Here is a 21,420-nt window from a genome sequence, read left to right as displayed (position 1 = left end):
GTCCAACAAACAACATACGCATATTGGAGTTTGACTGAAGTCTTATGCGCTGTCAGTCAGCAGTCTTTTCTCGAGCAGTTTAACGTGCATTGATGTTTTTGACACTGATGTTTTTGAACAGCTTGTTGCAGATTGTTTCGACGTGCTTGTGTCATCTTTAAATTGTTTTGAGAGCTATATATCACCTATTAGACTTACAGTGTCAGTATCAAATATAAATTGAAGAAGCTCTTTCTTATTTGAAAAAGTCGTGACTGGTGTCTTTTTGTTTGTTTGTCATGTTTCTCTTCTGGTAAAAAACAATTAACAAAAAACACTGTTCAGTGAATCCCAATCTTGTGTATCAGAGATGGTTTTGCACATAACGCATGTCGTCTGCATCTATTCCAAGTTCAATTTGAGTAGCGCCAATAATTTTTCTCCACCTAGTTTACAAATAATGAACAAAAGAGGACTAAACACCGAGCCTTGCGGTCCGTTTCTGACGTGGTATATGAGTCAGATAACTTAGTATGTGTAGACGGGGCAAATTTTGAGTGCGAGGTTAAGTTATATGCTATTTAAACAGCCGGCTTGCAGTCCGAAAAAAACATTCTGAAGAAGCTAAATGTTTCGGATGGCAAACCATGCCAAAGACCTTCAAATGATAAGTAAATATGACATCAACCAGTTTTCAATCGTTACGGGAAACAATGCCGTGCGCAAGTTGAAGCAACTGTGTAACAGTAGAATGATCAGCACGTTAGATGTGCTGCGTACGTAAAAGTATATTGTGTGCATTTGGGTATGATACCATTATTTTGGTAATCGTATGCTCCAGAAGCTTATAGCTTGTAAAAAGCTAAATTATAGACCTGTATTTACCATTATTTACTTTTTTCCAGACTTGAATACTGGCACGACGTTTGCGAACTTTTGCTGCTAAGGCTTGCTAGAAATATCAATTTTCAAATTGTTACAGTGAGATAATCCGCGATTTATTCTGAATAGCTATTTAGAAACCTAATTGGTATACCGCATTGCCAGATCATTTCGACACCTCTAGATTTAGTTTAAGGTGACGTATTCAAGAGAAGCTTCATTCAAGATTATAAACGGCAGAAAGTTTGCTGCGTGGGTGAAATGAATGAGTGATGCCGTTGTTCGCAGAAAAAATGATTGCAAGTAATTTTAAAGACATTTGTATACATTCGGGATTTGAGGATGATCGCCCATCAAAAATAAAGGCTAAGAGCAAAAATGATGCGGGACTAATCGACCCCTATAATTTGTCGTGAAATATTTTACTGCGCAACGGGTTAAATACGGGCAGAGAAGGGACACAGCGCGGACCTTTCAACTAAAACTTACTTTAAAGAAAGAATATATATATGCCCTTTCTTTTTTCAAAGAAATTTCAGTTGAGAGTTCAGCACTGTGTCCCATCATTGTCTGTATCTAACTCGTTGTGCTGTAAAATGATCCACGTTGATTATCTACCAACTCGCCATATCCACAATTCAGCCCCTAGAATTTGGTTGAATTTTTTCACAAATATAGCGATGGCATTGCTAAAGTAGCAGTTCATAGCGTTTTGCATTCTAGCTTGTAATTTACTTTTGAATGCTTGAAATGAAGAAGCATTATCATTCCACTTAGAATGAGGATTCTCACGTAAGCGCTCTACGCCACTAGTAAGATCAGTTGGGTTCCATTTAGGCGAAGAGGGTAAGCTCTATACGCGCCATGTACTTTAGACAAACATTAGGTACCATCTTCTCCATAACCATAAAAGTTACAGTAAACATTTTACAGTGGTTATGATCGTAAATGGTTCTTCTTATTATTGAAGAAAAATTATTCCTGAAACTGGCAATGTTTATTTTTGGTAATTTGTTTACCTTACGCACCTAATTACCACCCGTTAATTGGTAATAAATGTCCTTTCTCACAAAAGAATAATTCTGCTTCAGTATATTACACAGCACGCTGTTCAAATAACGGCTGAAATCTATCTTTCTACACTCTAAGGCAAAATTACCCGAAAAAGGAGCCCAATAGGCGCGCGCGATGAACGGATAGACCGTTAAGGAGCAACCACAGAGGGAAGCGTGCCGCGTGCCAACCACTTTCCCCCGTATTCAGAAACGGTCCTCGACTCGAATTCCATCTTTCACATGACTGAGTTGAGCACTGCGCCGCTGCTCGACTGAAATTGACGCTGCGTTTCTCAAGAATCGCTGCAGAATATTGCCGATATGCAGTGACTTGGTCTGCCAAGAGGCGGTGCTCCCACCAACTTTTTCAGGTCGAGGAGAGCCCTTGAGTGAAGGAGTGTCTGTGAATACGGGGGTAAGTCTCCAAACACGCTCCAAAGGGATTATTCGCCCGGGAAATGCAGGCAGCGCGAAAAGCGTTGCCAAGGTCACTATCCGTCCTCCTTCTCTCCTGGCTCAATCTTTTCCCGTATTTTGCTGGCGACGGTTTGCGTTGCGTCGGGATCGGAGGGCTGGGCCACGGCTGCCTGAATTCGACGATCTAGGAATTACGACGTGGTGCCTATGTGTACGCTTGGGTGAGCCTGCGCTGCAGCTTTTATGTTTCGCCGCACCCATGAAGTCTGGAATAGGTCTCGACACGTCACCACGCTGCACTGTATATCTTTGACATCAAGATAGTCACGAACAACACATGACAGCAACAGTTGGGAAGGCCAACATGGCGGCCGAGAAGACAGCAGGCCTATCGGATAAATTACTTCAGTCCGACTCATGCAGAAATCAGCGCTGGATTCTATCGCAAGTAAGGTGATCATTCTTTATTCTACTCTACTTGTCGCGTGTGCGATACGGATCGCGCTTGCCGGCAACGGGCTCGGTCGTGTTGTATATTGCACGCACGAAATGCACCGTGAGGGTCAGCTTGGGCGTCTGCAGTTCGCCCAGTTCGCCTGTGCTATGCAACCGCCTGGAAATCGGCCGCCATTGCCGTCGGCCTCCCGTACGCTTGCTCACCGAGTGCTCCCCTGTCTTCGCCACCGAAATCAGCTTAGGGCTCACGATATTGGGCTGAGACCTCGTCGCTGTGTTAAAAGTCCTCGAAAACACGTTGCAGGTTTTCGTTACGAGCTTGATTGGAGTATGTCGTGCGCTGTAAATGCACCAGCACGGGCTGGTGGGGTTTTTGCTAGCACCAAAACTCGGTGAAAATTGGTCGCCATTAGAGTTGCCTTCCCTGTCGGTCGGTCGCAAGCATCTCGGCGCCGTCCGTTGGCCGCGGCGGCGGAATCGCGTTTGCCCGCTGAATTCGCTCGAGTTTGTGGAAAAGGGCCGCATTAACATCAATTTCTCCGGCGCTAACTCCAAACCAGCTCGGCGCTGTTCGTGGCGATGGCCAAGCGTACGCTCGCTCTCCTGTTCGAAGTTCGCTGGTGGTAGACGCTCCGCGCACAACGCTGTGTTTGGTCTCGCGTTCGCTTGCTCGAGATAAGCGACGTCGCTCGCTTAGGACTCGCCGAATTGTTAGCGGCACGGTGGTTCGCGGAGTTGTGCTTGCGGCCGCCGTTCCTAAGCTGTTGCGCTACGGAGAACGAAATGAGCCTTTGACGATGTGTGGCATCACGGGGAAATTATTAGCATGTCATACCTCTCGTATGTTTTTATTTCACCTTGCACGTATTTCTCATATGCATTTGTTTTCATCCTGTCACGTGTGGCTCACTATTTTACACACTTATTGTACAGCCGTGGGAACACACCGTGCTGAAGGCAGTGTGGGCTGGCGTCTGCGATGCTTGTCATCCATCTCTTTCATCAGAGCATCTTCAGAAGAACCGCACGAGATGTGAAGGTAAAGTTATTTGTGTGTCATATTTAACACGCATGTTTTAGTATTAACTTGCACGTACTTGTCCTAAGCGTGCGTCTTCATCTTCTGTCACGTGTGTCTAACTATTTTTACAATCCTATTGTACGTACAGCCATGGGAACACAACATGCAGAAGGCTGCGTGCGCTGGCGTCTGCAATGCCTGTCATCTATCGCTTCCGTTGGAGGAGCTCCAGATGGAGTGAACAAAATGTGACAAAAAGACTGGACTTGCACACTTCGCCATGAATTCACTACAAAGAATGAAGGAACTTCGTGTGTATGTAGAAAAACAAAAGATTTCGATGTCTCACTTTTGTCTTTCGTAGTTGCCGTGACTGCGAAACCAGTTACACATAGAAGGCTAACTACTTATTCGTGTGTTTTTTTTGCGCTATTTGTTGCTCACTGCGCAGAAAAACAGGCGAAAAAAGCATTAGGCCTGACGGAAAATAAATAAAAAACAATTTTTAAAGTGGGGCTAAAAAGTTCATCCGATTACAGTAGTTGAGTGGATCAACCGTTCGTCCGGTGAGGCACAACTGTAAGGACTAATGATTGCCCGGTAGGTGTAAACGTGGGGACTAACAGTGGTGCTATAAGTTGCAAATGTGAGAAATAAATGTTAGTCCTTTGAGGTGGATTGTGGGACTAACGGTTACTCACCAAGGTGTAACTGTGAGGACTAAATGTTAGTTGCTTGGGCTCGCATGTGGGGATTACCTGTTAGACCCGGTGCCGTTAGTCCCTAAAGAGATTAATGATTGTGGCAGCCCCCTTAGTCCCCAAAAAGACGAACCACACACTCTTTGAACACCCTTTTGCCTTAGAGTGTATACAGAAGGGTTGCTTAGAAAAAAAGTACATAAGTACAGAAAAGCATGTTTAAGATTATCGCGTTTAATTAGAAACTATGCCATATTTAAAAAGTACCACAAAATAACTGCCAATCGAAAGACACTTGTAATATGCATTAGCCATACACTCATCACCAATATCACCTGTCCTTTTTTAGTTGAGGCATCGGGCCTGGCGGGACTCGCTTGGCGCATGTTTCGCAGTCCTGTCAGTGAAGTACTGTCAACGCAGGTCAAGTGCGCGTAGGCCCTGCACTGTGTAGTCACTTATCTAAATTTCAAAGTAGTTCAGCACATTTACACGAGCTATATTGCCATCATTAAAGGTGAGTACTGCGTCAAGCCGGCACATTTTTAATGTTATATGTCTGAAAAACACGTTTTTTTGGATCTCGCTCCCACACGACATCATTGAACGACTCTTTAATGTTAGGAGTTTTACCGTGGACGAACTTGACAAGTAATTCGGCATTATGAGGTAGCCCATAATTTGGCTTAGCAGGCTCAAGAACAGATGGTGTATAATGATTTGATTGATCTATTTGTCGGGTTTGACGCCCCGAAACCACCAGGTGATAATAAGAGCCGCCATAGTGGAGGGCTCCAGAAGTTTGAACCACTTGGTGGTCTTTAACGTGCACCCAGATCTGAGCACACGAACCGACAGCATTTATACATCCATAAAAAAAGGCAGCTGCTGCAGCCGAGATTCGATCCCGCGATCTCTGCTTCTGCAGCCGAGTACATCAGGCACTTGACCACTACGGTGGCGCCCCAAATCGTTAATAGGTGTGGAGAACTTCTATGCAGAGATAGGAATTGGGGCCATGAGCATCAATTTGGGGTGCGAAAATTTTAGCGAATTTGTCATGGGTAGGCAAGTAGTAGCAAAAACTGACTACATCCCTTTGTAAGATATTTGTTAAATGGGGCTCGATGATATACCACCAAAACGATAAGACAATTTTGGCAAATAATATTAACACTATGATTTCCAGCACGTTCCTGGGAAGAAGCTGACAATAGCAGTCATGCTGTCTCACAATCAAGGGCAAGAATTGCCAGGTGATTATTCGGAAGATGTGGAACGTCATGCTTTAAGCGTTTTGTCTCGTCGAGTAAGTCTAAAACAATGCCTGAACAAGCTGATTACTCGCAGCAGAGTTTAAACTGATCATTGTGATAAAACGACATAAAGCTTCACAGCCTCTCAAAATTCAGTCTAAAATAGGCTCAATGAGCTATCGCCTGTCGGGAGCTTACTGCGACGGGAACACAAGTTGTGATTCCGACTTCGATGCGTCAACAAACGTTAAATCGCCAGCACCACTGCCGCGTTGTCTTTTGAAAGTGCGAAGCCCGCGTGCGACAGGTTTTGTATCAGCCTAGAATGAACAGCGACATAACTGCTATGATAGAGCATGGCCCTTCTTGTAAGTTGCATGCCTACAGACAAGCCGACAAACTTGAATTTTGGGGATATACCTGGTCATACAATAAGGACGAGTGGGAGGAGACGTTTTCGAATATGTCAGAAGGCACTGCATTGTTGTCTGTCACTGGTACGCAATGTCTCCGGAATTCGAGAAGCTTCAAGAAATTACTGCAAGAGCTGTGGCTAGAAATAGTAGCTTTTGCGGGATACACCTAACAACCCGTAGTAAAGAGTGGAAGCAGACTTCATTGAATATGTCGGAAGGCACTGAATCGTTGTGTGTCTCTGGCGCTCAAATTTTGCGGACTTTCACAACCTTCAGGGAACCCACTACAAGATCTGTGGCTAGAAGTAATGGATTTTGCGGAATACACCTAATAGCCCTTAGAAAATTGTGGGAGCAGACTTTATTGAATGTTTCGGCAGGCACTGCATTGTTGTGTGTCACTGGCACTCAAATTTTCCGGACTTTCAGAACCGTCAAAGAACCTACTGCAAGAGCTGTGGCAAGAAGCAGTTGATTTTGAGAGATACACCTAATAGTCCATAGGAGAAAGTGAGAGCAGACTTCATTGAACATGCTGGAAATCCTTATTTCGTTGTGTGAACTTGTAGTCAAATTTTCTGAACTTTAGGAGCTTCAAGAATACACTGATAGAGCAGTAGCCAAAAGTGTTGTACTTCTGCTGGTTACCGCATGCCCAAACAAATCAGCATGAATGGAGCGCCACAGGTCCCCCGAAACCTTGCAGGAACATTCGAGTAAGAACATAATATTTCCAGCCCCTATTTTTCTAGTTCGTATGGCCTCCCAGAGATTGGAGTCGAGGTCATCGAAAGCAAGGGACTTGTGGCTTGGATATTAAACTGCAGAAAATCATCGCACGAAGACGGCAGCTCAACAAGGGAATAACAGCAACGTTGCCTTCTGAACTATGATGAACAATTTCGTAAAATCAAATAAGCCGTTAACTGGCCCTTTCGTTTTAAAATAAATGACAATTTTTTTGTTTGTAAAAAAATAATGTGTGATGTAGGAAGCTGGCATCGCTCTACATATCACTACTGTATAAAAGCACTATGCTGATTATAAATGCCACCGGGTTCTGAGATACCTACATAAGTATTCAATTATTGGATACTACCAGCTATTTATTTCAAAAAAATTCAAGCAACTCACCATCAGCAACGTGAGATACCATGCAAGCAAGAATCACGATGACCAAAAGGAGTGGCATTGTTTCTTTCTGCTTTACCGCAGTTCTAGGAAAAGAAAATATGAATGACGCGGAAGCTTGCGTTAAAATCGTATTTAAAAAAATGCAGCACAAAACAACCCTTAATATTAGAGAAAATTTTCTCCCATAAGCACCAATATTAACACTTACTTCCCGCATTAATTAATGAACACTCGTATGTCGTCTCCACTACGCTAAATATGTGCTTGTGGTTGACTTCATCATCGCCTTTTCAGTACACAAATGCTTCGCAGTAAACACCCACACGACTTGGGTGGCACAACATTGATTAGAATAGCGGAAAATACTTGGCAATTTTTATAAAGCTCTCAGACTGCTTAGGTGAAGCTTTGCTGGGTTTTCAGTAATTTTGATGTTGAGAAAACAAATGATACTTGAAATCACGCTGTTGATTGAGCCGTTACAGCTCATTTATTATTGTGATCTAGCTCATAAGAATTATGGTTACTCTTTTTAGAGTTATTAAAGAAAAGAAGCTGAGGCAGCTGGACATACTTTTGAACCAACTATTACTTTCAATGGTACGAATCAAGAAGTGTTCGCCAGTTTAACGCTTAAGCCTCGTATACTTTCGAGGGGACATAATGACGTAAAGAATTCGCGTGAGAAGTTTACGATCCCTTTTAGGCTTTTGAGGCATTCGCTTAGCATAGCAATAAAAAAGTGAAATGTCAAATGACCAGGCCTTAGCCGCGGGTGGGTAAGACATGGCAGGCCACTACGGAACAGCCTAGATCTGCTCACATTGCCTCTAATCGTAATAGTCATTGAGGGTGAGCGGCGATGGGTTAAGTTGTGGCAGTCATTTCACTAGTACGTCGTAAAAGTTCAACGAAGCATTTCCACGTAATCGAACTTAAAATGTTGCCGTAATGACACACAGACATTCTGGTATTGCGGAGTTGATCAAGAGAGGCTACTGGCCTAACTGATTATCTGCAGAGAGGTAAAAATCAAATAGTAAAATTCTGAACCACACTTTCACATGCACATATTTAGAAAAGTAAGCACACCTGTCATCCCGCAAAGTTTTGGAGAAGCGCACATTAAATGAGTAGGTTTTCAAGGCTGAAGAAGCAGTGCTATGACATGACCCCTTTTAAACTACAACTTGCATACGCGATTGGAGATAGCCACTGCAGTCGATAGGAAACATCAAGTAGGAATCACAGGAGGCCTCTTCTCTTAACGAGTGGCATCCGCTTTTCCTTACAGTATGATCAAGTTAAGTTACATAGATTACTTTGCAGATGAAAGGGGCAGCTCATTGATGAGGCACAAGCCCACAAGTTATACGAATAATTATCTCTGGGCTTGCGAAAGACGGACATAAATGTATGTAGATGACTTGAAGGTGAATATATTCGGCATAATACTGTCTGGATGGGCCGAAATTGATACAACAAAAATGAATTTTACTCTAAATTTTCAGTCAAAAGTGTCTAGTAATAAAATAATAATAATAAACTACAAATTGGCCCCACGTTTCTCGACTGATTTGGCCTCTTCTTCAGGGGTGACTGCTCTGCCAGCTCCAGAGCTGGTCACTTTTTTTAGCGGTGCCACTCTCTCTGTCGTCCTTCTTTCCAACTTTCTTGTTTCTGCGATGTTGTCTTCCCTTGTTCCGCACACCGTGCACATGCACACTCAGCAAGGTCCCAGTGTTAGTGTTAATTATTTAAGGTGTTCTTTGATTATGTCAATACTCTAAAAACTGCCTTTTCTAACTGTTACCTTTCGTGTCGATGACGCAGATGGCACCCATAATATTTCGATGTTTCATTTTGTTGCTGTGCTTTGCGACAGCATTTCGTGCAGTCTTAAGGCTACACACGTAATTTTGGTGCTGCCGTATTGTTTCCGGGGACGTGTTTTTGCTCACTGATGTAAATGGTGTAGCGTTCAGTGCATAAACCTAGTTGACTAGCCGAAATATCCTCTCATTTGGCAGCCTGTGTGTTGGTCACTGCTAGAGCCATCCAACTGCCGATGCGGCTTTGTGGGCCACCTGAATATGCTCCTTTCTCAACAATCTGGTAAGTTGGTCCATGATTCCCAGAGCGTATGAAGCCGTGACGCGGCAGGAATATCTAGGGGAGGCTCCATTGTGAGTGCTACCGTTTGCCAAAAAGGGCAACTGGGCGAAGTTTTACCAGCCATCATGACAGCGGCATACTTCGTGAATAAAGCTAATCGTATACCCAATGTCCAGGAGGTTGGTAGTGATCACTTCCTTTTCTTAGCGTTTTATGTGGGTGCAGATTGTCCTTCTAGTTTTGGAGAGTACATAGAGTTATGAATCTTTCGTCTAACTCGATAGCGTTAAAGAGCTTGTTTCGCAGAAATTTCGGTGTCCGCGTTGGTGTAAGCGTTGGTGTCAGCTTCGGCGTCATTGTGAACCAAAATCATCACCTTATAGGTGAGCGAAAAGTTGAAAACGATGCAAAGAACATAGTTATTATTATAAAAACCTTGCAGCAGACTGGCAATTGAACCCTGGTCGTTTGCAGGGCAAACAGATGTAACACCGCAGTGCCACAAACTCTGTTTATAAAGCTGTGAAAAACACTTCATCTGCTTGAAAATGCAGTGAATGTAGCTTTCATGTTTCACACAGACAAGCTTCGTGTATACATGCTTCAAAATGCAACATGAAATATTGCAGTTATGCGGCGTGGTCAAGCGTCCGTTTCCAACGGGTGTCAGAATATGTTATTAATATTGTGGCTCCGTACTTGAAAGCTGGTAGCCCACCACAAAAGGCACACAACCTATTTCCTCTATTTGCTTAAAGCCATGTAGTGGGTGCATAGCAAATTTGAAAAGGTTTCATGCACTAAGTCTTTGAAGTACGCGCTGCAAACAGGATAACGCTATCGCGACATTCCATTCGCATGCGGCATCTGTTGCCGCATGTGAAATGTGAAGCGAACGCATGTGAAACGCAGGCACATTAGCCCCACATCGCGTTTCAATTCACTGAGGGAAAATGAAAAATATGCATACATTCCCTTATTACGTCTTATTACTTATGTCAAGATTTATTCAACTATTAAGAGACAAAAACATAAACTACAGATGTGTTAAATAATTTCCGCCATGTCACGTGCTACTGTTGGCAACGTCAAAACACAGTCGTCTATGTAGACGACCAACGACACAACAGTGTCGTGTACGTAGAGAAATACCTACGTGTACGCCATACTCTCATACTATGGGCACGCGGCCACAAAAGAAAGAGAGAGCAGCGTCTATCTTGTAATGTGACCCATTTCCATGGCGCATAGCGTTGCGAATTTCGGCAGATGTGATCCTCAGCTCACAATTGCCAAGCCTGGTGAGTGGCCGTATCAACAACACCGGATGATCGAAATAACCTGAAACTCCTCAATGCAAAGTCGCGTATTGAAATACTTGTAATTTGGAATAGAACCTAATTTGTAAGTTTGCGCGTTATCCTTGCAGCAGCACTTTTAATGGACTTACTTTTTCTGTTTTGTTAACGAATGTGGTACCTATAGAGTGTGTTTTTACAAAGCATGCGTAGAAATTTGCTGTTGCAGACAGGGGAACAAAGATGATCTGGCTCTTTTGGCATGTCCTGGATTAGCTGCTTGCATGCATTTATAAATGTACATTGTTGATTATTTCGCGCGTGAAGTGACTGTCCACTTGTTTGATGCAATTTATGTACTATTCCGTGACCACTGATATAGTAATCAACAGGTGCTCTAGAACACCATCTTTCTGTAGCAATGCAAAAAACTGGTTCTTTCCTGAAAAAACCCCAACCCCTTCCTTCAAAAACGTGCTGTTGCATATGCAATCGATGAGCCTCAGGCCAATGAAATCCTTTACAAGAGTTCCAGTGACATGATATATGACATTTTCATATATAACATCACTGTACACTAGTAAAGGCATCGTCGCATAATCACAATCAGAGTCACGTCGTGTGCTCTGGCTAGCTGGAGGTGTGCATCTTAGTGACACAAATTCAAAAGCATCCTTGATGTTGCTGAGCAATGCATTTCTTGTCACTTCACAGTTTTTTTGTGCAGGTAGCCGGGAGAGCCTTGCAATTGAAATATTTGAGGGCTTTAGGACTCAACCATGCTTTTGGCAGTAGTGGCAAAGAAGGTCCCCAATAGGACTTCTTTGTAAACGGCGACTTAGAATATTCCAGAAGCCAAATTCTGTCTTGAAGCTTTGCCAAAGGGAGAACAGGGCTTTTATTGTTATTAGTCATCTTTTGATGATGTGTGGCAGCTTTTCTTAAGGACGACCAAGGTGCCAATCAGCAATCCAATTTATGCCCTTCTCTAGGAATGTGTGGTGTTCAGATTCACGTGGCATTACATACCTCAATTTGTCGTCCTGTTTTCTCACTGCCGAACTTTTGAGGCTGTTGAGTAGCTTTTCCATTCTCTCTATGGGTTCTCCTGCAGCTTTTGCATCTATGGGAAGCTCTATAATGGCCGTGACAGGGGGTAATGCAACAGAAACAGATTCGCCTAAAACCTGAGTAGGAAACTGCACTCTCAATTTAGCGAAAGGCATTCTGTAGATGTGTTGATCCCTGAGTTTTTTTTTTGCCAATTTAATATTCAAATGTTTGGTAGGTTTGTTGGATGCCGAATCTGGTATTGAATAATGGTATCGATACCAAAATTGGTAGGGCACAACATGATCCTTTGGCGAGCAATATTGACTTGTCATAATTTCAAAATTATGACATGTATATCATGACTGTCATAATTTACATTTCATGGTCTTGGTGCTCTTGTGGTGGATTCATTCACATGACATGTTACAAAACCCGTATGGTATGATATGACTGCATGACAAACACATGTGATAGATTCTAACACGGAATTCATGATATGCATATCACGTAGGTCGTGACAACACGCCACGCTCAAGCTGCGCTCACGGTCATTTTGCTAGTTTCATGTATACCAAATTCGGAATTACGTGACGTGACTTGACGATGAGGGTAAATGACACGTCCGAACATGATAAACATGACATGTATGTCTAGTAAGAACATTGCTATATGTCACACTCACGGTGCGCTGGTGGCCCTCTCGCTAGCTTCACATATGCCAAATTTGCTGTTACGTGATGTGAATGGACGACGAAGGTGATTGCCACGTCGAACTATGATAATTGAGACACGCGTGTCATGTAAATTATGACTAGATGCTAGGCTCACAGCGCGCTCGCGGCTGTATCGCTAGCTCCTCATATGTCAAATTTGTTACCACGTGACGTAAATAGACGACGAAGGCAAATGACACGTTCAAGCAAATTAATTCTAATGTGGAAGTCATGTACGGCATAATTTATGTTCGTCTCATAATTTTAAGCAATTTTAAAATGACATATCTACCTTCCTCATTCGTGAATTGCATTTCATCAATTTCCACTGCACATGGTGTCTGCGATTTTTGTACTGGGTTTCACTGTGTTTTTAATCCACATCCTGTGAGCTAATTGTGAGTTTTAGTATCCTAAAACTTTTTCTTGTGCTTTTGATTGAGTGTGGAGTGTGAACTGTCAAATGCAATTTTCTGTTCTTAACCTACAAAAACGCTCATTTAAACAATGAACAAGCATTTCTGACAAACTCACATTGTTGGAGCCCTAATATCATAATAAGTCATTTACCAAGAGACCTTTCGTTTCAAGCTGTTGAATTACGTCTAGCGAACGCCGTCGCATCACAAGAGCTGGAGTTGCGTTGAGAGAGACCACAAAAACGACTGGCTGCATCAAACCTGTCGATACGTCAGACACAGCCAGAACAAGTGCTGTGTTGGCCCCACAAAAATTTCTCATATGTACGTTAGCTGAAAGCGAACTACAATATTGTTTGGTTCATCATACACTGAATTTTGTCTCAAAGGCATTTCATCAAATAGCATACAGCAGTCTTTGTCTTGAAATGGCCAATCCTTCGTTAAAGATCAAATTGTGTCCATGGCACTGGGTATGATGCTAGGTCATAGGGATATCTGCCAACCACCGCCTTGATGTTCTCACGGGGGCAAGTAAAACATCACCCCCAAACAGCGATTTGCTTTTGGTGATTGTAAGGATAAATTTAGTCCGAATTGTTTCATTTCTTTTCATCTATAATTTTTTTAAGAATATGAATAACAATAGAACCAAATTTGAGATTATATTCATTCTAAAAGGACTCTGCGTACAAGTGGTTCATTCCTGCTCAGTGCCTCAAGTCGTGTTCTCTTTTTAACTTGCTGTTTCCATCAAATTCTTCTAAATGCCTGGCGGTACTTGTTGCTTCAATTCACAAGGTTATCCATACGTTTCTTGGTTCTATGGTGTGCACAGAACTATGAGTTCTACGAGCTGGTTTGGGTGTGGTTTGAAGACCTGTGTGCATTGCTGCAGTGGGTGGGGTAAGCGCAAGCCCAGGCAGGCTACTGAAATTACCAGAACCAAGAAAGGAACGTTAATCAGGTTATTCTTTTTATTTATTGCATCTTGCTGTGGTAAATAGAATAAATTACACAATGTATTACCTATAGGTCAACAATCAAATCTGGTATGCTTTTTAAAAAGACTCTATTATGTACAAGACAGGCAGAAGTTCTAAGATACAAGCCAGAAGAGGTTGAAAAAAATCATGAACATTGGGTGTCGCTGTAGACAATGTTTCCACAATGGGATATTTTTTGGAGGCTGCTTGTTGGAACATCGGCTCCTGTAACACTCTGTGTGCGTAAATTTTTCACGTCTATTTTATATACACGGGTATCTTTTAGATATTTGAGAAAAAAGTTTTTTGCAACTCTTACCACTCTTGCCTGTGCTGCTTTGCACCTTTTGAAAACAAGGGGCCGTCACTGAACTTCTTTAGGAGTTCGATCCGCATCACTTTTCTCTAACTGTTGCAGTACACTCTGCGTGACTGTTCATGTTTACTGCATCACCTGCATTTATCGCTGAACTATTAGCGCTTCGAAATCTATCGTGTGGCTGACATATTGCCTCATGAGTAAGTTACATTCAAGTGCCAAACCATTCTATCAATAGGCGTAAAACTTGACTCTTCATACCCTTATATCTGACATGCTATGCCTGCGAACTTATACCGAGGAATTACAGTTGTTAAGGGTGCAATAGTGTTGTGAAACAACATGTAATTCAGTGAATAGACCTACACTCATCCGGATTACGTGTTGTTTGAATTTTAGGGGTGGTTGGCCAAATTGTGTGGCCGTTGTTGGTGTGACTGGTGAGGAAGCTGCAGCAGCTTCTGTGCCGGGTGTTGTAGCATCTGGGTGGGTGTGATGAGCTGAGAACTACAAACCATTATTCAAAGAGACAAACAAAGGTGAGAGGTATACGTCACAACAATGTGTACATATGAAATAAATTTTTAAATTAGCTTTATATTTGGTTGTGGTGGACCATTGCTTTTCTAGTAAAACAGCTATGGTAAACAGCTATTGCATATACGCGTATCTCTTTTGCATTGACTCATTTTACACTCTCCTTTGTGCACACTAGCTCAGGCTGATCCATTTGCCTTCCCTTAATTTTCTCTCACTCTTTCTTTCTGCTGGTGTTCACCAGTAAATGACAACATGTCGTCATACTGTTGTACGCTCGAGCACGGTAATCAAGCCACCAGCGAAACAAGAATATGAAGTCAATCAATGCAACTAGGATGTCATGCATAAAGAACGAGCGTGTAGCCATATAAAAGAGCAAATACGATCTTGCCAGATGAGCACAAGTTGTGATTCTCCACAGCTTGAGGGCTGCTAGTAACCTATCGGGTTAAAATTAGTTTTGCTTTAGATAATCCCAAGGTTAAAATATGGCTTCACTACGAGAAAAAAAATCATTCTTCAGCCGTTCTAGCACTGATCTTCCAATGGGTGAGAGCTTTAGTCATTCTAGCTGGCTAGCCCTGTGTGGTTCGGCCAATATCTAGCAGGAACTAGCCGAAGCACACAGGGCTAGCCAGCTACAGCGACTAAAGCTCTAGCCCACTGGAAGAACAATGCTACAACGGTTGAACTATAGCGAAACCTTTATAGGCGACACATGTACAAACCGAAACGGACGTATTCCGCCAAACATCCACGAATATTTCTGTATTGCACAAATTCGCCGCAATATATAGCCCACACATCACAAGAATAGAAAGCAGGCACGAGTGAACGCTCTACGACGAATTAGCAGCCAGGACACGGAGATGCCATGCAGAAAGAACGCCACATAAAGAGACGCAGCCAAGTATTCTGGTAGAGACGCCTACGCTTTAATCGTCGTTTATACTTAGGGTGTAGAGCTCGCATCTGCCACAGTACGCACCCGAAGCCCAGAAAGTGCAGACGAAACGGCAATCGCCCTGGCTACCAACACGTGCTTGGATGCAGCTGTGGTATTCACAGACTCTCAAGCAGCCATGCGAAACTACAAAGATCATGTGTCTACCCAAGCAATTCAGATATTGAAGCGCCGAAGCCCTACGACGCCATTCACCTGTGTGACACGGTTTCTTGAGCACGAAGGGCTGGAGGCTCGTGGCGCAGCCCGCGATCACGCTTACCGGGATACCCCTTCCCACTTTCTAGACGCCAGGACTGTGTCCGCGGAGGCTGAGTCTGTACCTAAATCTTATTTTGCAATACTGCAACACCATAGGCTGGCGCGCAGAGAGTATCCACCACCACACTTAAAGCTCCACAAAGAGGACAGCACCATACTGAGAAGACTGCAGAGCAACACATACACACACGGCATACTAATTCACTGATTGTACGCAACATTACTAGAATATGTTTCCCCGATTTGCACCGTACCTGACACGCTGGTCCACCTGATCCTCAAGTGTCCATGCAATACAAATACCGGTCTATCGCCTACGCCGAACACCTGCGACGCTGGTAAAGAAAACAAAGACCTTTTTGAAAACCTCGGAGGCCACGCTCAGTCGGAGGACCTGAACCAACAACGACGTCTCGTCGCGAGGGCAAAGGAGGCAGCGAAGGCCAGAGGGTTCCTGGATTGAGAACTCCCACCTAAGGTTGACGCCGAACCTGCACCACTACCCGGTTTCGAAAAAAAAACGTTTATTTCCCCCAAAATGCACAGATTATTTACATGTGGCATGGTTTAATGAGACTGTGGCGAAAGACCACGCGGAGCTGCACTACTGATGAGTTTGTCTTTCATGCAGTGGTAGCCTAGTCTGAATTATAGGTCGACAAAAAAGATGGAGCTCACTGAGACTAACCTATAAAATATATTTGGTGCTTATGGCTTGCTCTAACTCGTACTCAATAAAATTTTCCTCAACTACACAGGCCTACACAAAAAGTTTCTTTACTGGACTCACTCTGACTCAGACTCACCAAAATTAACCTCTCCAGGACTCACTCAGACTTAAGGCTTGATTTCAGACTTAAATAGTTTGAGTGAATCAATTCTTGAGCGAGTTTGGCGATTTACGAGAATGATGCAGCATTTTACAGTAAAGCTGGCGCGATGAATTTATAATAGGATCACCTTGAATTGCGCAAACCTTGCTTCATTTAGGCGCTACGTGCAGGTAATTACTTGTACCTATAATTACTGTTCAGCACTAGAGAATGAAATCTGGTTCTTCGTAATAGCAAAACTGACATTCATTACTTGTGTTTTTCGTTCTGTCTGCTAAGGTCTTACACAAATTATTTTATTCTTATTTTGTCAGAACACTTGTGAATACTTGACATGGCTGACATTGTTTTTCATGTCGAAATAATCACCTCTGTATAGTTTCTTGTCGCAATAATTAATGTCTCTCCGATAGCCTTTGCCCATGTCGAAGTAATCTTTCTGCGTAGGTGGCTGTGCTTTTGAGCCCGCAATTTTATGGCAAGAAGCCACAGCTTCTTACCATGCATTTTAAAAAAGCAGCTTTCTTACCTCCTACACTGCCGTCTTCTGCTTCTGCCTCTGTTGATGAACGGCAGTAGCCTGCGATGTCAAATTACTATCAATAATTGCGGATCGCTTGAGAAGTCTATAAGCGAGTGCATTTATATTGTATACAATGTGCATTGCAGATTTTTCTCCCAATCATATGTACTTAACGAGCAATACCTTCTGAGTAGAAACAAAATCGCTTTTTGTGTGGCTTACCATGCAGGCCGAGCTCTTGAAAAAATTGTAATATAAAACATTATTGGTTAGGTGCAACTACAGTCCCAAAAGATTTGGAGACATTTATGTGGATAGTAGTGAAGAGCAACAGTAATGCTTGATCAATGCTAACTCTATTCACCTGGGCACTAAGGGCCTCAGCTTTGCCTCTTGCAATTTCACAGACGAGACTGCTCCAAGGGTGAGCCTTTGCAAGCATTACTAGTGGAGTAGCCCCTTGCGATGTGCTTCGAGGACAGCGTGCACGTGGTATGTATATGTCTTCTCGGCTTTTCTTGTAGATGCGGCTGGTTTACGTAACGCAGCAATGCTTCAAATATGCTCGTTTGAGTAGGTACACAAGTTGAACCTCTCATATATATCTACATATATATCTATAAATGTGTGTGCTCTTGTGATTGCTTGTGTGTGTCATGGGCGTATTCAGATAGGGATTGAAGCTTCCAACCCTGCCGAAAAGTTATAATTTTGCTTGCACACGTATACATACACTTACTCATACAAAAGTATTCACAAACATACTTCAAACATGGTTGAACCACTCCTTCCCCCTGTAAAATGTATTTTTGACTACGCTGCTGCTGTTTGTGAGAGAGAGACACTACAGTCTATGGCACATGGAAAGGTAAAAAACATGGAGAAGTTTGAATGCTTTTGTCCGGGAGGTGCACACGAAGGATTTGATTTCGGGCCAACAATGTGGGCGAGGAAGGGGAGTTAGTGATCTTTAAATAGAAAAAAATGCAAAGTGATTACTGCAACTCAGCTCAGAGGGAAGGAATACAAGGAATAAGGAGTAATCAAACGTGATAGAGCAGAGAGAGGCAAAGTTTGATATAAAAGAAAATGACCGGAAAGCGTTTAGAGGGAATCGAGGACGGTTGTCTGATTGGCAAGCACTCCTCAAGCATCGGGAAGTTGAAGACGACACGAAAATTTGGAGCGCATGTCGAAGTAGACCGTCCCCCGCCTCAGCGATCAGGTTTTCTGTGTTTCTGCTGATTCGCGATACTACGACCTCACCATTTCTAAAATCAACAGTTCCTAATTCGTACAACCCTTTTCTCGCGTCGCATAAATCCGCGAACTGTTGCAAACTTGGTACTTCGTTCTGTAAAGAGATGGCGAGAACCGCGACCTAATGATAGACATGCCTTGAGATACACTCAAGCTCTTGTTATTAATGTAACTATGCTCTGGTTACCTATGCGTCCCACTTCTGGCGTTAACTTCACTTATTCTATCACGAGACTCACTGTGAAGAGTGCGTTAGTGAATATGATGACCGACCAAAGTATTGCGCAGCAGATTCTTCTCGCCATCAATCAAATGTTTACTGTAATTTTATTTCTCATCAACTGTACGGACAGAGGTCAAAGAAAACTTCAATATTCATGTTATTGATAACGATACAACTTATCTTTAACCGATTTGAGTAACGGCTCTGTTGGGGGTGCACCCTGTTGATCGCCCCCGACTGGTCAGCACCACTCGTACGAACTAACCTGGTTGAACGTACCTGTTGTCTGTAGGAACTCTTAAGAAGTAGCTAGTACTCTTTTTTTTTCCGGGGCTGCTCCACTATTTTGCGCAGCAGTATGCACGGTAATTTAATGCATCACGAACGAATGTAGACTGCTGCAGCTGCACCCGCTGATGCTGTTGATGCTCTCGCACACAAGTCGTGTGCTACTGTCGTCTGCTCCCGCGGTTAACGACCCCTGTTTTGCAAATATTTCTTTAAATTTTAGCTGTTTGTAATGTATTTGCATGAAAATTGACAAAAGGATGTTTATTTTGCTGTCTCAAGTGTATTTGTTTTACAAAAAGATCGCCTAAAAGAGGCTTTGTCGAGATTTGTTTACCCACGCCGGCGGTGCGCTGCTGTCGTATCGATGGTGGCAACGCTTCACGGCGCGGCTGTGAATATCGCAAAATGCCCTTGGCTTGCCTTTGATATATGAAATTGAACAGACCTTTGAGAGCAGCAATATTAGACTGTTTGCGCATGTCGAGAGGAGTTGTCACCTCTTGAAGAAATAAGCTTAGGGTTCCACGGTACTCTGGCAAAGACGCTTGTGTTCTTCTAGGCACGAAATATTTGGAACTTCTGGGTTACATCATAAGGTGGGTTCCCAGTCAAATTGTGTAGTATTATGTTGTTATTGAAGTTTATTTTGCTGAATATTTTAGGCAAATCGGTTATTACAAACAGACCTTATTCTTTCTACTGATTGTACTCGATGATTTACAAACACGCTAGGCCCTCTTCGCATTAGAACAGGCGTAGGTACATAAATGTCAGTGTTAACATAAACACGGATTATACGAAAACTTTACGGAAACAAATATACACAAACTACGAAAAAATCTGCAGCTGCAATGTTGTGAATTCTGACAAATACTATAGCACACACACCAAGCAATTCCTGTGACCTTGTTGCTATCTTTTGTTACTATTGTTTTAGGGACCCCAACTACTGTTTCTTAATTGTGGGTAATATTGTATTATGCAGTTTCAATATCGTAAGGTGTGTGGTAATTTCCAACGACATTTACACTCTGTAATAATGTGGTTGAGTTTTTTTTTACTTAGCATTCGTCGCATCAGCGCCACTGGTTTCCGTTTTTTTTTAAGCTCTCGCCCTTCAGGGGCAAATGTCTGTTCCTGCTGATCCTGGGTGCACAAAATGTCAAAAACCATTGTCGTATACCCACGTACCACAACATGGGGTATATCCATGAGTATGTGCCACACGCCTAAGGAGAAGGAATGATGATGTATGTGGTGGTATTTTCAAGTTAATCATTTCCTGACCCGCCAAACTTATTCAAAAAGCTTCCTGACCTTTTCACACTAAATTTCGTGTACATTTAGTTAGAGGCAATATATGTTGTATATATCGCCTTATATGATATACGGCATTTAGAGTACCTATATTGGCTCCTTAACTGGGAAGAGTTTAAATTAGTACGAGATACACAGCGATATACACAATCTTAGATGGAAACACAGACATACAGATAGACAGACAGACAGACAGACAGACAAACAGACAGACAGACAGACAGACAGACAGATAGATAGATAGATAGATAGATAGATAGATAGATAGATAGATAGATAGATAGATAGATAGATAGATAGATAGATAGATAGATAGCTAGATAGATAGATAGATACCATCAATGTCGCCGAAGTTCACTAAGAAATGATTAGCATTTAAAAAACGGCTTTAGGTTTGTTTGGTGTCATTATCATTTTTTTGCTCATGAAAGTACTGCTCCTTATAGAGCTTGCATTCACAACCTGCGTTTCATCAGCTTCCGAAGCCGTCGCCGCATTCGTCGCGGGAGATGCCAGGAAAGACGCTCAAGTTTCCCTCTTCTTTTGCTGGCAGATGTTCGCGTTCCTTCAGTTTCACCTAGCTCACTGAAGAAGGTAATTTGGAGAGGTAGACAGACGAGCTGACGAACGCGTTCCCTGTAGACTCTTGCAGTCTTGCGCAGTTGCAACACAACTAAATTTCGCACGGCTTGCCATGGTGCATACGTTCTTCCCTCAATTGACACGCGAAACTACATTGAAAAACACTAAATAATAGAAAAAGGCTTTCGATATATTAATATGGAATGCGCCAGATTTACTGTACTGCCTGTCGGTCCTGAATGGTGCATTATATGTGCACCGAGCAAGTTGGTTGTTGGCCCATAGCTCAAATATGTCTTATGTGCTGCATCGTTATTTTGGTCGTCGTTTTATTTCATAACCAGCCACAGAGATGATTTGGTATCGTGGACTCAGTTTTTATTTAGTGATTCAACCATTAGGTTGA

At 42.7% G+C, this 21,420-nt stretch overlaps 1 protein-coding gene across 2 annotated transcripts in view; it reads right to left on the bottom strand.

Moving 5' to 3' along the window:
* LOC119179209 (uncharacterized) overlaps positions 1–16,893 on the bottom strand; it is a 53,940-nt gene extending 37,047 nt beyond the window's left edge. The window contains exons 1-2 of one of the 2 annotated variants that reach the window (XM_075868135.1): positions 16,792–16,893; positions 7,318–7,400 (exon numbers count right to left, since the gene is read on the bottom strand). In XM_075868135.1, the coding sequence (XP_075724250.1) occupies positions 7,318–7,375 (58 nt within the window). In that variant the 5' untranslated portion in view covers positions 7,376–7,400; positions 16,792–16,893. Of the gene's footprint in view, positions 1–7,317; positions 7,401–16,239; positions 16,310–16,791 lie in introns of those variants that run through there. The other variant, XM_075868134.1, reaches the window with a different exon arrangement.
* Positions 16,894–21,420: the final 4,527 nt, after the last annotated feature.

Source organism: Rhipicephalus microplus, chromosome 7 (assembly GCF_043290135.1).
Source record: "Rhipicephalus microplus isolate Deutch F79 chromosome 7, USDA_Rmic, whole genome shotgun sequence".
Lineage (NCBI taxonomy): Eukaryota > Metazoa > Arthropoda > Arachnida > Ixodida > Ixodidae > Rhipicephalus > Rhipicephalus microplus.
The sequence above is the reverse complement of the archived record's forward strand: the minus strand, read 5'-3'. Positions and strand labels throughout refer to the sequence as shown.